We start from the raw sequence: 14,361 nt of genomic DNA, 5'->3' as shown, positions 1-14,361 counted from the left end.
CACATACTATTTAGAGTGATTTTTCATCATCTGCTGCACTTCATCTAATTAAACCAGTCTAATTACACTGTTAGTAATGAAACCTTCAGCTGATCAGTGTTTATTAAGCACTAACCGTATCCTCCATATGCTTAGAAAAGCGTATTATCGAGATGACAATGTATATCGATACAATAAAATATTGTCATATTGCTAAGCTCTAGTGCTACGTATTGTGATGCTATTATGCCTTGCATATGTAATATATTGCATTTGTGAATCATTAAGGACAGTGACATGGTCAACAAAAACAACCAACAGTCATATTTGATCTTTTTTTATTTTATTGTTTTTACTTTAAAAGGCAATATTATTGTTTACTTGTAATCTGTCATAAAACAATTGGCTGCAAGACAAGTATCTAGACACACTACTCTGATACGCTAGTAGTACAGTTTGAGTACATTTCATTGTTAATTTTGGGTTTTTTCAATAATCCCAATAATTTCGAGTTTCACCCGAAAACATTTTTTTTTATTATTATAATTATTATTATTTTTTAACTGTCTTTGGCTTCAGAGCTTGGCCTGCATTATACTGACTGTTAGGTACCTTATATAATTCACTAATTTACAAAGTCATCTGAAACTGTGACTGCTCAGAGTTGATTGCTCAGAGCACAGTTCAAAACAAAAACTGGTTTGAATGCACATTTACACTTTGGAGTACTGCATAATTATTGTAAAGACCAACATCACCGGTGAGGGAACGTTTCTAGAAGAGCTAGCAGTGTATTAGATTCAACTGGTTACCAGATGATAAACTCACAGTTAAAGCAGGCTTAAGCCTTGACAAGTCTCCTCCTTAAAGCTGTACAGTGCTACCTGGGCCTGCTATCATTTCTCTCAAAAGTGGAACAAAGAAGGTAAATTCCACCTTATATCTCTGGGGCAATGATATTGTAATATTCCATGGGGAAAAGGAAAAAACAACTCCGTTATTCATTTTATTAACGTTTGTCAATGTACAGCTGATTATTTCTAGATCACCAGAAGCACTTTTCTTTTCATACAAGCTCCTGAGGATCTCTTGACATCTAATTGAGGATCAGCAGGGATAATGCTAGACAGAGGATATCCAGCTAGGTAAGTAGAACAGCTTTCAGAAGGTTGTGAAATATCAATGCAGAGAAAAAGCTTATGTTTATTTTCAGTGACTTCAGTGAAGTTGTTCTGTCAAATCTTCGACAAGTTGTTTCACCGAGGAGCCTAACCTTTACTTTGCAACCCTACAGGAAAAGATATTTCATCATTAGTTTCATAATCCAAAAATAATCACATCATAGGAAAATCTTACAGTAACAGTAACTGGCACTTTAATAAAGTTTCTTAGTCCCTTATGTATAGGGACTTTCCGGGCTCCATTAACACAGCTTACAGCTAGTTAGTGTGCACATTGTTTTTAAAACAATTATGAAAATTAGAAATAAGACTCACACAGTGTTCTGTTTGAAGCGGTCCAGAGCCTCCTGCGCTACAACTTCTGAGAATTTGGGGTCGTTCCAGGGGATGTCTCCTGGCACTGTGAAGCTCATCTCTGGCTCGTCAAACAGACTGACTGACACTTTGGTGTCAGCTGGCTTCTCCGTATCTTCTGTTGTCTTGGATATGACCTTTTAATAAACCAGAAAACAGCTTTAGATTGCTTAATGCTTTTTTTATTACAGGTGTTTTGCCATTAGTGAAAAAAGCTTAAGCTTAAAAAATCTTGATAATTAGTCACATGGCTATTAGTCATGTCTTTTCTACTACTTTGTTATGCTTCTCCTTGCCATGAATGACCGTCTCAGTTACATCAGCAAAGGAATATTGCCAGTGTCTGAGGGAGTTTCTGTCCATGTCCACTCTGCCACCAACTTTGACACTCCGTCATTCCAAGATGACAACTGTTGGTTAAGGCTAGAGTGGGACATGCATGATACAGCCCAGCCCCCAAAAACTGTTATAGTGAATTGCTTTTTCATTGTTAACAGCTAATTTCATAGACATGCTAGTCAACTGTGTTTAAATTAGTTCAAGAGTTTCCAATCCCACCCTTTGTGGTACATTAGGAGGTTGGCAATTAGTTAGACTTGGCTCAGGTGCACAAGAAGAGGGAGGGAAAACTCATTAGTGGACCAAAACATACAGTTGTATTACTTTAGGAGGCTGATTACACCCCTACATTAGTACAAATCCAAATACATGTTTATACATGTAACTATTTGTCTGTGCATTGTTGTGTTTAGGAATTATGCATGATAGTCTATTTACTATTTACCAGCCGAAAAGTTTACTGGCCACTGACTCTTCTAAATTGTCCACTCGGACATTATGTACACTGTCTGTGTACATAATGTAGTGTACTGTATGTACACTACATTATGTACAAAATCTGTGCAAGACCAGCAAAATGGCTCAAATGGACAGAAACTATATCGAGAGACAGATGTTACTGTTTTTGGCAACATTTATGCAGCATAAAAGATTAGAGCTGCATAGCTAAGTTTGAGGGGGAAAAAAACCTTTATGTTGTTGAGATTGTTGAGTAAACCCTTAATTCCTGTACCAATCAGCCAGTCAAATCCCATACATTACACAACCTCCCTTGGTCAAAAATGAATCCAGCTATATTAGTGCTTAGTGCATTTAGCCTGCCTCAGGCCTCACCGCTTGGATTTTGAAAATTCCATCATCATTCTTTGTGTGGTTGGCCAGTGAGGACACCCAGCCAAACTGTTTGTTGAACATGTCCAGCAGCTTTGAGGTGTTGAACATCTCCTCCTCGAAGCGCTTCAAGATCCTGTTATACTCTTGAGTGAATCTTTCAGCCACGGCCAGGGCCTGTTCCAGCTCCTCCTTCAGGGGGCCTTCCAGAGGCTTCTTTCCAGAGCAGTCTGCAGCAGAAAACATTACGTTTGACATTCAGTATGTCTTTTAAAGCTTCTAGTGCTATAAATCAGCTTGTGTTTATACTGCAGCTATCCTTAGAGATGGCATATCAGTATAGGGGGGCATGGATATAGGGCTTTTAAGTGCTACATGGGATTTGATCCTGTAATAAGCCTGTTTTGTAGAAGTGTGATGTAATGTTAGCAGTGTTGTGGGCTAAGGGAGTGTTTTCAGTAGTTCAGGGAGCGTCACTGCTAACGTTTTAGCAGTTGGTGCAGCATAGTGGATAACAACACCTACTTGGCTGGGCAAGCACACCATACTACACCAATAAGACTCCTAATAGTACATTGCCATACCTGTGTTATGCAAATATAGGCCATTCTGGACCAGAGCATCAGCCAAATTACATAAATGTAAGTATTTTAGATGCTCCTCTTTAATAGAGTTTTTATTTTACATTTTATAGATCTGTAGTTTTTAAAGAAAATCTTAAGATATGAATATTGGTGCCTAAAATGAAAAGCGGTCATGCCATCTCTAACTATCATGCATGGAATGCAGTATAAAAAAACTAAAACACAGAGTTAGTAATGTTATGAATGAAATAAGTTATTGACGGTGATCTTACCGATGTGTTGGATTTCCCTGCATTTCTCACACTCCTCTCGCAGTTTAATGCAGCCTGCAGAGTTGCGACGGATCTCCCTGCAGGTCATTTTATCATTCCCAAATGGCTTAGTTATGATGACATCTTCATTAACAGTGCCATCTGCAAATAAGGGCAAACATGTAGAGGTGTGTTGAACTGAAAGCTATCTGCATATCTGTCATTACCCTGCTGCCATATTTCTTCTATCCACTCATATCCATCATCATTTTCATAAGAAAACATTTCTGCAGATGCCTTTAACATTGTTTTTATTTTTTTATTTTTATGTTTACAGATGTTAAATTTTTGTGAGATGTTTTCCATACACTTGCTAAAGGTATGTTAGAAGAGGTAGAAAGTACCTTCACCAGGGTTGTCCATGTTGCTGCCCATGTAGGGCTCAAATGATTCAAAGATGTTCCGAGCCATCTGCATCATGGGATGGAACATGCTGTGGAAGCCATGGAACTCGGGGTCCTGGAGAGGGGACCTGTACACGCGAGCCGGCCGGCTGAAGATGCTAGGCATTCGGTAGGGGCCGATAAAGATGCTAGGCTGGTGGAAAGAGCGCATGTGGTCAAACACCTTCATACTGTCCAGGAAGATGCTGTCCACTCCATCCGCCACTTCTCCGTAGCGCTTCTCCAGGTCCTGGAAGTGCTGGCTCTGCTGCTGATCCTCCTTCTCCAGAGTCTCGATGTTCTGACCGTTGATCCAGATGGAGAATGGAGATGTCCGGTTCAGAACCTCTTCCAGCTGAGATATGAACACACAGGAGGATTTGTATGTTTTGAGTGGAGGGTAGCTGCACTTAATGGACATTTTATCAGAAACACCTACCATATAGCTGCACTTGTGTTGCCCTCCCACAACCCCATTCTTCAGTGGAAAAGGAAAATAAGCTATGTGGACCGTGGACCATTCTCAGCACTGCAGTGACATTGACTGGTAGTGTTTGTAGTTGTGTGTGTGATACAGATCTGAGTACGTAGGCATAGTGGTGTTGCTGGGGTTGTTGCACACATCAGTGTCACTACTAGGTTAAATGTGGATATTTGCTTTGAGTTATACGCGTTACTTGACTTAATTTTATTGGTTCTTTAATTCTTCATCACTTTTAGTAGATGAAGAATTAGCAGTTCCTAAGAAAACAATACAGCCAAAGAAGTTAAAAGAGGTAAAATAAGATAATTGTTTGAGGGCTTACCTGTCTGCCCACCAAGCCGGAGCCACTGCTGCAGGTGCGGGAGTAGTACTTAATGCAGGTGTTCTTCAAACAAGGCTTACACTCCTCCCACAATGCCTGCATTGAGTCATTACACACCCGTTGCTCTTCATTCAGCTTCTCCTCCATCTCCTGTGCAGCCTTCATGGCTTCCTAACGCACACAGGAACACAGGGCTTTAGCACACCATGTAGCATGACTCAGTAAAACATGAGAGGTTGTGGGCTAAAGTGATTCTCCTGAAGACAATATGTTAGACAAAGTATAAAAATATATTCTGACTATATATATAGATTCTGACTGAACGCGTGTCCAATAACCAACATAATGTTCTATTAATAATATTCACAAAAAAAACAAAAACAAAATCCGCCAGTAGTTCAACAGAAGGTTATGATTGCCAAATAACATAACAGAGGTATGAGGCTATTCTTTTTTTTAATAACTTGACACACTAGTGTGGAATTCAACTGTGAATGGTCACATTTTTTTTTTTTTTATAAAATAACGATTAGGCTTGACAACCATTTACATATTAACCTGGTTATTAAGCTGTGAGACCTATTTTGAATAGCTGTCATTCCAACTTAGTCTTTCCTTTACTTTACTGCTATTTTATTTGATTCATGTTTTTAATCTGGTGCTGTTGAATCATTGTGCAATTATTTATTGAGATTGTGTTATGGACACACTGAGGAAACAAGTTTATGCCATGCTAGAAGGTATGGCACAATTAGATATAGAACAGGTCTATGTAATAACAGGGAACAACCAATCAAACGTCAAAAAGGTCATTTCTGGACACTTTGACATGTTTTCCAACCTCTTTCTGCTTATTAGTCTTCTCTAGGGAAGAGAGGAACTTCTTGTGATCTTGCTCAGACTTCTCCATCACTGTCTTCATCTCCTTCACTCCGTTAATGGCATTTTCAATCTCCTTATCCAGATACTTCTCTCCATTCTCAGAGATCTCTGCAGACAGATAAATATTGCTGTCATCATATAAAAATTCCATTTAGACAAAAATAAAACTATACAAATTTCCCCTTGTCCCTTCTTTAGTTTTGCCCTTGAGCTAGAAGGCTTATTTAGCTAAAAAGTAATGCTAAGCGGCTTAGCAACACCCGCCAAATCCCATGTGGAAGTGGTCAGACACTGTTTCGCACACTGTTCTCTATAAACATGAACAATTCAGGCTTCATATCGGCTGTCAAATCTGTTGTTTTAGCATAGAGTTTTAGAAACCAGAAAATCAGTTGTGTTAGAGATCAGGTGTGTGATGATTCAGTTATGTAGTTTCCCATTTTAAACTAAAAAGAGAAAATTCAGACAACAAACGTCTGATGTCTTGTCTGGTCAACTGTATTTTGGATATTTTCAAGCCTCTATCTTTTATAGCCTGACAATAATAATTGTGGATTTTACAGTATGATAGTAATAATTATAGAGCAATTGTAATGCAGTATAAATGTGCAGTGACAGTAATGACAGTAATTGGTTGTGTATTGACTGGAATCCAGTGTGAATCTACTGTATTCTTGTGTTTATAGTCTGACAGTAATCATTTTGGAGTGATTGTAGTCCAGTATGAATTTGTAGTGTGTTTAAAGTTTTAAAAGTCTGAAAGTAAAACCTGGGAAGTGATTTTATATTAAATACACATCTGCTGTGTATGCAGTGTGTACAGTCTGTCAGTCGATTTTAAATTCCCGTATGAATTTGTAGTGCTCAGTATTTAGAGTCTGGCAGTAATGCTGGCTGAGTAAAAGTAATTAATGTGAATGGTTGTGTGTAATTGGATAAACTCAGAGCTCTTTTAGTGTGTCACATGCCTTGGCCGATTGGTTAGATGCAGATACAAGGAGAAAATTGCCTGCACCATTCAAGCTGATCAAGCCGTTCTGTTTTTTTTTTTTTTGGATAGACTAAGCTGTATTTGATCCATTATGCTTACGCTGGAGCTCCTCTCTGGAGGGGGGAAGCAGACACTCTGCAGAGATGTAGAGGAGAGAGAGGCCCAGAACTGGCCAACACACCCTCATCTTCGGTCACTCCCAGTGTCCGGCTTTCAGATGTAGAAAAACTCTAAAGAGAGAAATCATAAGCTTTCAGAATCATTACAATAAATGACTTGTCTAGTGGCACTGCAGTGTGACACAGTCAGTGATTTAAATGCTGACCCTTCAAACAAGCTCGACCACTATATTACCATTACGTAATGTTCACAGTGGTGGTTATTTTACTGCAGTCATTTCAGTTCTGCAAGTCATCATGCAATGCTTTAGCTCTCTGCCAGCAACAGCTAGCTCCTTTGTGTGTGTGTGTGTGTGTGTGTGTGGCTATTATTAGCCCGGGAACAAACAGCCATGATGACTGCTTTGTCTGTCTGACTTTCTGATAGTGTTTTTGTAGCGCTGATAATACCCAGTAGGGGGGTGATGCTGCTCATGACAGCAGCAATAAATGAGTTTCAGATCAAGTTATTACGATATAGTTTCACTGTATGATTGAAAATGCAGTTTGTGCTATAACTCTTCTTGAATAAAAAACAATTCATAGTTCATTATAGTTATTTTATAGTATATTATATTATATTGTACATATTGTATTGTGCCATTATATGCCATATAGCAACTTCATAAAGTACACCATTGTACAAAATGTGAAATAATTTGTAATATTCATAAATGTTTTATATCCATCAATAACTTAATGTAGATTAAGTTATACCAAAATGTAGAAGTCGTTGTAGATGTAGAAGTCATACCAAAATGTATTTCAGATGCTTTGTTTTTAATATTCCAAATGTTTTGAAACCTGTGAAGTAGCATAACACTTAAAGCACAGCAGAATCATTTTATCTGCAACCAAACTGTTTTTCTATTATTTTAAATAATTGAAAACACTGATTCCAGACCTTTAAATAATGGCGCTAAGCAGTTTGATTTACAGAATATAGGTTCTATATATTTTATAATTATTTGACTTGTTATGATAGTGGTACTGTTTTGGTGCTCTTTAGAAGTGGTTTTAAGATTTTTTGAAGAGCCTTATATAACAGGTTTTACATCTAAGGAAAGAACCATTTGACCAAGCCTACCTGGTTTCAGTGTTTTCTAGAACCATTGGCTTTAAAATACCCTTTAAGAAATATTTGCTCAGTGATATTAAAGTTGCAGAGTTTTTATACTGTATAACTGTGCTGATAGTTCGGTCAGTATTGGACACAGTTTCTCATAATCAGCATCCACCAGAGACAAAACAGAGGATTCTTTGTTAGTGCAGCAAATTGGTTGCCTGATTAGAAAGAAAGCTAACACCCCTCATTTTTCATTACAGTTCAGATGCCCTTTAATCTGTGGGTGTCAGCGAACAGTGTGTCTAAAATATGTGTGCATGTCAACTCTGCAGGGTGGTACATCTCCAGGACCAGGATTCAGCACCATTGGTACCACAGGCGCCCTAGCCTGATAAGATATGTAAGCCGAGCACCATAATGTGCATTTGTATGAACATAGTAAGTCTACTGATGTTATTTTTAGGGTAGTCATGCGATAGTTATGTAGTGCAGACTGATTTGTTAGTAATACAGTTTTTACCATTTTTTATAATTTGTCCTCTGTTCTCTGTTTTTTTTTTTTTAATGAAGCAACTACAGTGGCGTTTCAGCTTGAATTCATAGGGTTGAACAACCGTTTAGGAATTACAGACATTTTTTAAAATATCTACTTACACAGGCTCAAAAGTAATTGGACAAGCTAGCATAAACATATAAAGCTTATTTTTAATACTTAGATGCAAATCATTTGTTCTTCAGTTTTGACTTCAGCAAGTGAAAAGCTGTTTAGTTGGATTAAGTTCAGGTGACTTGGCCATTTAAAAACATTTCATTTCTTCTCCTTAAGAAACTCTTGGGTTGTTATATTTTGAGTCATTATCCATCTGTACAGTGAAGCAACCTCCTATCAGTTCAGAAAGTATAGCTACACTTCAGAATTCACCCTGATATATCTATCAGCAGTTCCATCATCAACAAATACCAGTCTTTGATTCATCAACCATTCATCAACCAAAGAATCGTGTTCTAGAACTGGACAAGCTATTTGAATGTTTTTTAGCAAAGCCTAACCTGGGTTTTCTGTTCTTGAGTGTTTCCAGTGGTTTGCATCTTGAGGTAAACCCTCTATATTTACAAATGTGAAGGTGTCTCTTGTGGATTGTGGGTATTGCCAGTGATACGCCTTCCTCCTCAGAGAGTTCTTGACTTGACTAGATGTTGACAAGGAGTTTTCTTTATCCGAAGAATGTGTGATTATAAGGAATTCTACGACCAGCTACTTCAGTTGTCATCCATGGTCTTCCAGGCCTTTTTCTATCTCTCTGATAGGTTTGTTTTGTTTACTTAGTCTAATAATGCTTCACTTACATTGACACCGGCCTAACATGAAAGGTTTGTATGTGAATATATGAATAAAACACTTAGCCTGTTTTCTCATCAATAATGGCATAACAAGCCACATCTGGCCATGAAACTAGTTAACTGCCTAATTACTTCTGAGACTGTGAAAATAGACAGACTATATAGAAAATGGATGAAGCTTTAATGCAATTTAATGCAATATTTTTGAGAAATCCCACACTGTTGTGCTGGTCGTGTACTAAGGCCTGGCTACAGGGGCCTGTCTGATAAAACTGTTATGCTTGCAGAGTGCCTGCATGCTGTGTTAGCTCATGGAGAAAAACTTAAAGCTTTTGCCAGATCATAGTAGGAAGGCTTAGTTACATAAGAAGCAGCTCTGAATTCCTTACAAACATGTGGACAATATGAACTGGTTTGAATGAGTTCATGTTGTCTTGCTTGTGCACTAAAGTCATTGTATTCATTTGTGTTAAGGTCAATGCCAAAGTCAAGGCCAGTGCAGGATTTCTCATATTTTTTTCTGCTCATGGCAAGATGTTATTAGAGCCAACAGGGCTGTGCTGTTCTGTAGTTATCATTATTATTCTGCTTTTCTGGTCCTTGATACACGTTCCAGGCACATAATGTTTTACAGCCTTTCTTTTGAGAAACGCAGGACGAAGATCATGGAAAACTGAATTCTCCTCATGTTTAAAAGAATACAATAGTTTAGTGCAATATGTACACACTAATCAATATACAGTTCACAACATACAATTCATATATGTCAATAAGGCTGTAAAAACAGCCTGTTCTGAATGCACTGTTTTTATCATATCACAGGACCAGTGCATACAGTATATATAGCATTGCTGTCATGCAAAAATCTTTTCTCTCCATTTTTATCCTTATTTTATTTCTGATATAATAACAGGCTGTATAATTCCTAGATATAAAGTGAGGGGCACAAGGCCTGTTAAAGCCCCTATCCATGGGTCCTGGGGTAACCACTGGCTGCATATTCTGTGTTTTACTAATATTGTGTGTATTTTTTTAATTAAAATGTGCTGGGCAGGGGTATTCTTGGACCAAGATGGGAAACCACTGTGCTATAGTAAATCAGCTCTAATCTGCAGATGGCCTGGTCTAAGCTGGGAGGGATTTGCTTGTTTTCATGAATCTGAAGTTGTGCTGCAGTGAGGACGCAGCTGACCCTCTACCCCCTCCCTCACTGTTTGGGCTGGGGAGTCAAATTCCCCTCTGCATTGAAAAATCAATGCACATTCACTAAGGCAAGATGCATACAAGCACAGTTAAGTTGAAGGCCTTAATCACTGGATAACCCTGCATAAGCACCAGTATATTGGCATTAAAGACACTTGAGACAGGCACTGATCTATAACGTTTGCTTGTTGGAGAATTAACTGATTAACTTATATTTTCTTCACCTTTTTTATTGACTAGTCATTTATTTAATTTATGCTAGGTCATGCTGTGCTGGATGTTATTTAACGTTAAATATTTACATGCCATTTTTTCAGCGTGACGACAGCTATAGCTTTAGCATGACACGCGCTTTACACCTGCACACTCTTTAAAATAATGCATGCATCTTTTGGTGTGTTTACCAAAGGTGATCACAATGACAATGCATAACACGGTCACACTTTGCTTAGGAAATCAAATTAATAAACGTGCATTCATATTTTATACATATGCACCGATATAGTAAACGCATTTATGCATGTATGTACCATGTACTGTGCATCATGCATTATTATTGCTCAGATATTTTTTTCTTTCAAATAAAGGAATATATGTATTAATATAGGCTACTGATGTGTTACTGCGCGTTCCGGAAAGGTATGCATGCACCCTAAAAACCCACACTCTCCTCAGAAATGCAGCACTTACCCAGCTGTGGATGTGCGCGCGCTCTTCCCCCTGCAGCTGGACTGCTCCTGCCTCTCTATTTATACCGGAGGCTGCGGACGGTGTGATTCATGTCCCCGTGGCTTTGGACTTTTCCAGAAGTTGTGCAATGTTTTCACGGTAATAACACCTGTAACCGCTAGTGGGCAGCAGCGCTGCGTCGCCACACCAAACACCTACAGGTCTGAAACGGTGCAGGATCAGTGTGATTCAGTTACAGAGTCGATTCTTTCGAACCGCTCACTTCAGTGAATCTACCCTCATATTTAACAGACAGTTTATTCACAGTTTAGCTTAACTGTAACTGTATAGATGCATGTGCCTTTTGCAAAAGACATTGTTTCCATTAGTTCTTCATCATCACCCCAACAGTGTTGTATGTCTGGAGCAGAATCTCAGATGCCTACTACTCCCTACGTAGGGCCCAATGGTCTTAAAATAATGTCACCTCCACCCAAAGAACACGTAATATATCTAATAAAAGGTCATTTAAGAGTCTACTATTATATATACATTTCAAACACCCTGTTATGTAACATACACTCATTTCTGTGTAGGTTATTCTTACATTATCATGAAATTGGGATTTTTTTTGATTGCCCCATCCCTTCTACTCACTAAGATATTTCCCCCTGCTCCTCGGAGAGTCTGGTTCTCTTTAAGCCCTGAATGCGGTTATATAATGAATGTGCGTCACAGGAAAAAATAAAGCCCACTCAGAGCATGGCTGCAGGCTTGGCAGTGCAGAGATACGAAATAAAGTCTGGTCCGACTCTCACTACTTGTTTATAGTCTGCCTTTCATAAGCTGCAGAATGACACAGTTTGTGCACTTTTGCTTTTTGCTTTTTTTTTTTACCCTACACTCATCGACCAGTAATGCAGATATTTATATAGCCTTCATCAGCTTCAGTAGGCCACTGGATCTTAGGGCCACAGCTGAAGTGGCTCATCAGATGATTCACTGATTCTCAATGCAGGCACTGCACAACACTATTACTGTAGTACAAAGTTTGTGACCTTGCCCGTAAAGGGCTGGAGCTTTTTTCCCGTAACCTCCCACTCTCAATCAAGCTGAAATATGTCCTGCTTATGTAAATCATTTTTTATTAAATTTTTTACTGAGAAAATAAATCTGTTGAGATGATTCACAATTTAACCTTTTGTAAAGCTTTTGATCGCAATGTCTGCAGCGATGCTCTAATCAGATTTCTTGATTTAAGCAAATCAAATCATTACACAACATATTGTATAAATTAAAGCCCATACTTACTGAATAATACACATCAAAAATGACCTGAGAAGTTATTGGTTTAACTTGAGGATGTCTGCAAACCCCTTGGTTTGTAGCATTATATGTCACTAAGATGTTTCAACCCTAAGTAAGGGTTCCATCCCTACTGCTGAGGTAAGGCCAAAGCAGATGCCACAGATTAACCTGTAATGTGTTCCACGCTGCAGAGTTTGGAGGGTAAACAGTGTTTTGCTGTTTGACCAGTGATGACGAAAGTTGTTCTGCTCTTGAGCTCCCCACTACACATAGATTCTGGACTGAGTGGATATTACTTTTGTTGGGTTAAACTGTATGTGGTGAAGACAGGCCGTGGTTAAAGAGGTGGTGTGGTACATGTCATTACTCGTCACGTCTAGATGTTAAAAGCTGTTTTGTTGGCTGTCTCCAGCCCGCAGGAGCTGAAATGTCAGGAGAGCACAGCTGTGGATTGTTCTGTGTTACTAAGAGTGAGTCAGCAGCGATTAAACACTGTTACTGAGTGCTGTGATTCTCATTTCTGTGTGTAGTCTTGTCTTTTCAACCATGTCCTCATTTCGGGCAATGTAAAAAACAGAAAAAGGCATGCTCAGTGTTTTGAAGCATGCTTGTGGTTTAGACACCTGCCAATACTGTGTGCATGTGTTTGTAGTCAATACTGAACATGCTTATATTATTCAGTTCATCTAAACATAAGAGAACACACAACACAACCATGACTTTTTATATTTAAGAATAGCCTGAAAAAATTTTCTGCTTTAATAATGAGCCATACTTTTATTACTATTAAAATAATTATGAATAGCTGCGTCATGAAACTGCTTTGAATCAATGCAGTTGAAATTCCACCACCAGATAAATTTTTAAACTCCTATACTTCTTTCTCCTATACTTCTTTCTTCTAAGTCTTAATGGAGTGTATTATGCATTGCATGCCAATTTAAATAAAGAATTCGTAGTTCCCTCTTATCAGTGAAAGTGATTCATATTATGATTCATATTAGCATATATAACAGACAAAAAATATAAAAAAAAAAGCTTACGTAAGACATACATTGTTATCATATCTGAATAATCTAAAAAAAATTAAATAACCCCACTAGTATAGATATAGGTCCCTGATTTTAGACCTTGTTCTCGAAGTCGTCAGTTTTAACATGGTGGTAAGTCAGGGCTGTGCTTAAAATAAAAGTCCTTCATGTCCATTAACAATAAATGAAAATGGAGGTGCCTGAGATAATGGACATCCACCCAGCAACATTTTCCCAGTATTACAGTTTTCTCCATTGCTTTGGCACATTTTCTAAGACTTTATGAAAATGATCAAGTCATTATGTACACTACATTAATTTACACATCTTTTTTGTCTGTACCAGGGTCAAAACTTCAAAATGCATAATTCATGTTTTAAAAGATATGAGATAAATTCATCTTAGAAATTCAAATAATTGTAGCCAAGCTTGGGAACCTGGGTAAAATAGGGAGTTCAGGTCAAAAGTCACAAGTCATTACCTTATCGGCCACTATAATAGGGTTCAATATTCTAGATTACAGTAGTAACACTACAAGTATAATCTCTTTTGAAAGAAAGTTAAGAAATGGAAGGTATTAGAAGAGTTAATTCTTTGGTTTTGCAGGCATGTACATCTATATATTATAAACAACTTTTGGGGTCATGCCCAATTTTAGGTGAGCAAATGTGTTGGAACAGATAGTCTTAAAAGTAAATTAAGGTCAATACTGTGTGGCAAGGTGGTATAGCAGGTAAAGTGTGTGCTGTAGAGCTCCAGAGGTTGTGGATTGAGTCCTTGCTCTGGTCTCTGTGAGGTTTTTGGTGTTTCCTGCTGGTACTATGGCCGCACAGCTCCAGGGAACTCGCTCAAATTTTTTAAATCCTCGCTCTTATTTCTACCTGCGAGGGGATGTGTTCTGCCCATATCCATGTGGGTTTCTTTTCACCTCCCAAAACACACAT

General features: G+C 38.2%; 1 protein-coding gene across 1 annotated transcript; it reads right to left on the bottom strand.

The window, feature by feature from the left end:
• Window positions 1-972: 972 nt before the first annotated feature.
• clu (clusterin) lies at window positions 973-11,213 on the bottom strand. Its single transcript, XM_072686574.1, has 9 exons — window positions 11,100-11,213; window positions 6,741-6,871; window positions 5,610-5,758; window positions 4,769-4,939; window positions 3,924-4,317; window positions 3,541-3,681; window positions 2,688-2,914; window positions 1,476-1,651; window positions 973-1,267 (listed from the first exon to the last, which is right to left on the bottom strand). Exons 2-9 carry the CDS (start codon window positions 6,826-6,828, stop codon window positions 1,255-1,257), a joined length of 1,359 nt encoding a protein of 452 aa, XP_072542675.1. The 5' UTR covers window positions 6,829-6,871; window positions 11,100-11,213; the 3' UTR covers window positions 973-1,254.
• Between the last annotated feature and the right edge of the window lie 3,148 nt (window positions 11,214-14,361).

The sequence above is a fragment of the Salminus brasiliensis genome, chromosome 1 (assembly GCF_030463535.1).
Source record: "Salminus brasiliensis chromosome 1, fSalBra1.hap2, whole genome shotgun sequence".
Classification (NCBI taxonomy): domain Eukaryota; kingdom Metazoa; phylum Chordata; class Actinopteri; order Characiformes; family Bryconidae; genus Salminus; species Salminus brasiliensis.
Note: the sequence above shows the minus strand (reverse complement) of the source record. Positions and strands in the feature narration are given on the sequence as shown.

What these genes read in the sequence shown, in the direction of transcription:
- clu (XM_072686574.1), bottom strand. Translation starts at nt 6,828, where the DNA reads ATGAGGGTGTGTTGGCCAGTTCTGGGCCTCTCTCTCCTCTACATCTCT. An exon ending in AGACTAATAAGCAGAAAGAG is followed by an intron (nt 4,940 to 5,609) that starts GTTGGAAAACAT and finishes TGTGTGCGTTAG; the next exon opens with GAAGCCATGAAGGCTGCACA. An exon ending in CCGGCTTGGTGGGCAGACAG is followed by an intron (nt 4,318 to 4,768) that starts GTAAGCCCTCAA and finishes TTCATATCTCAG; the next exon opens with CTGGAAGAGGTTCTGAACCG.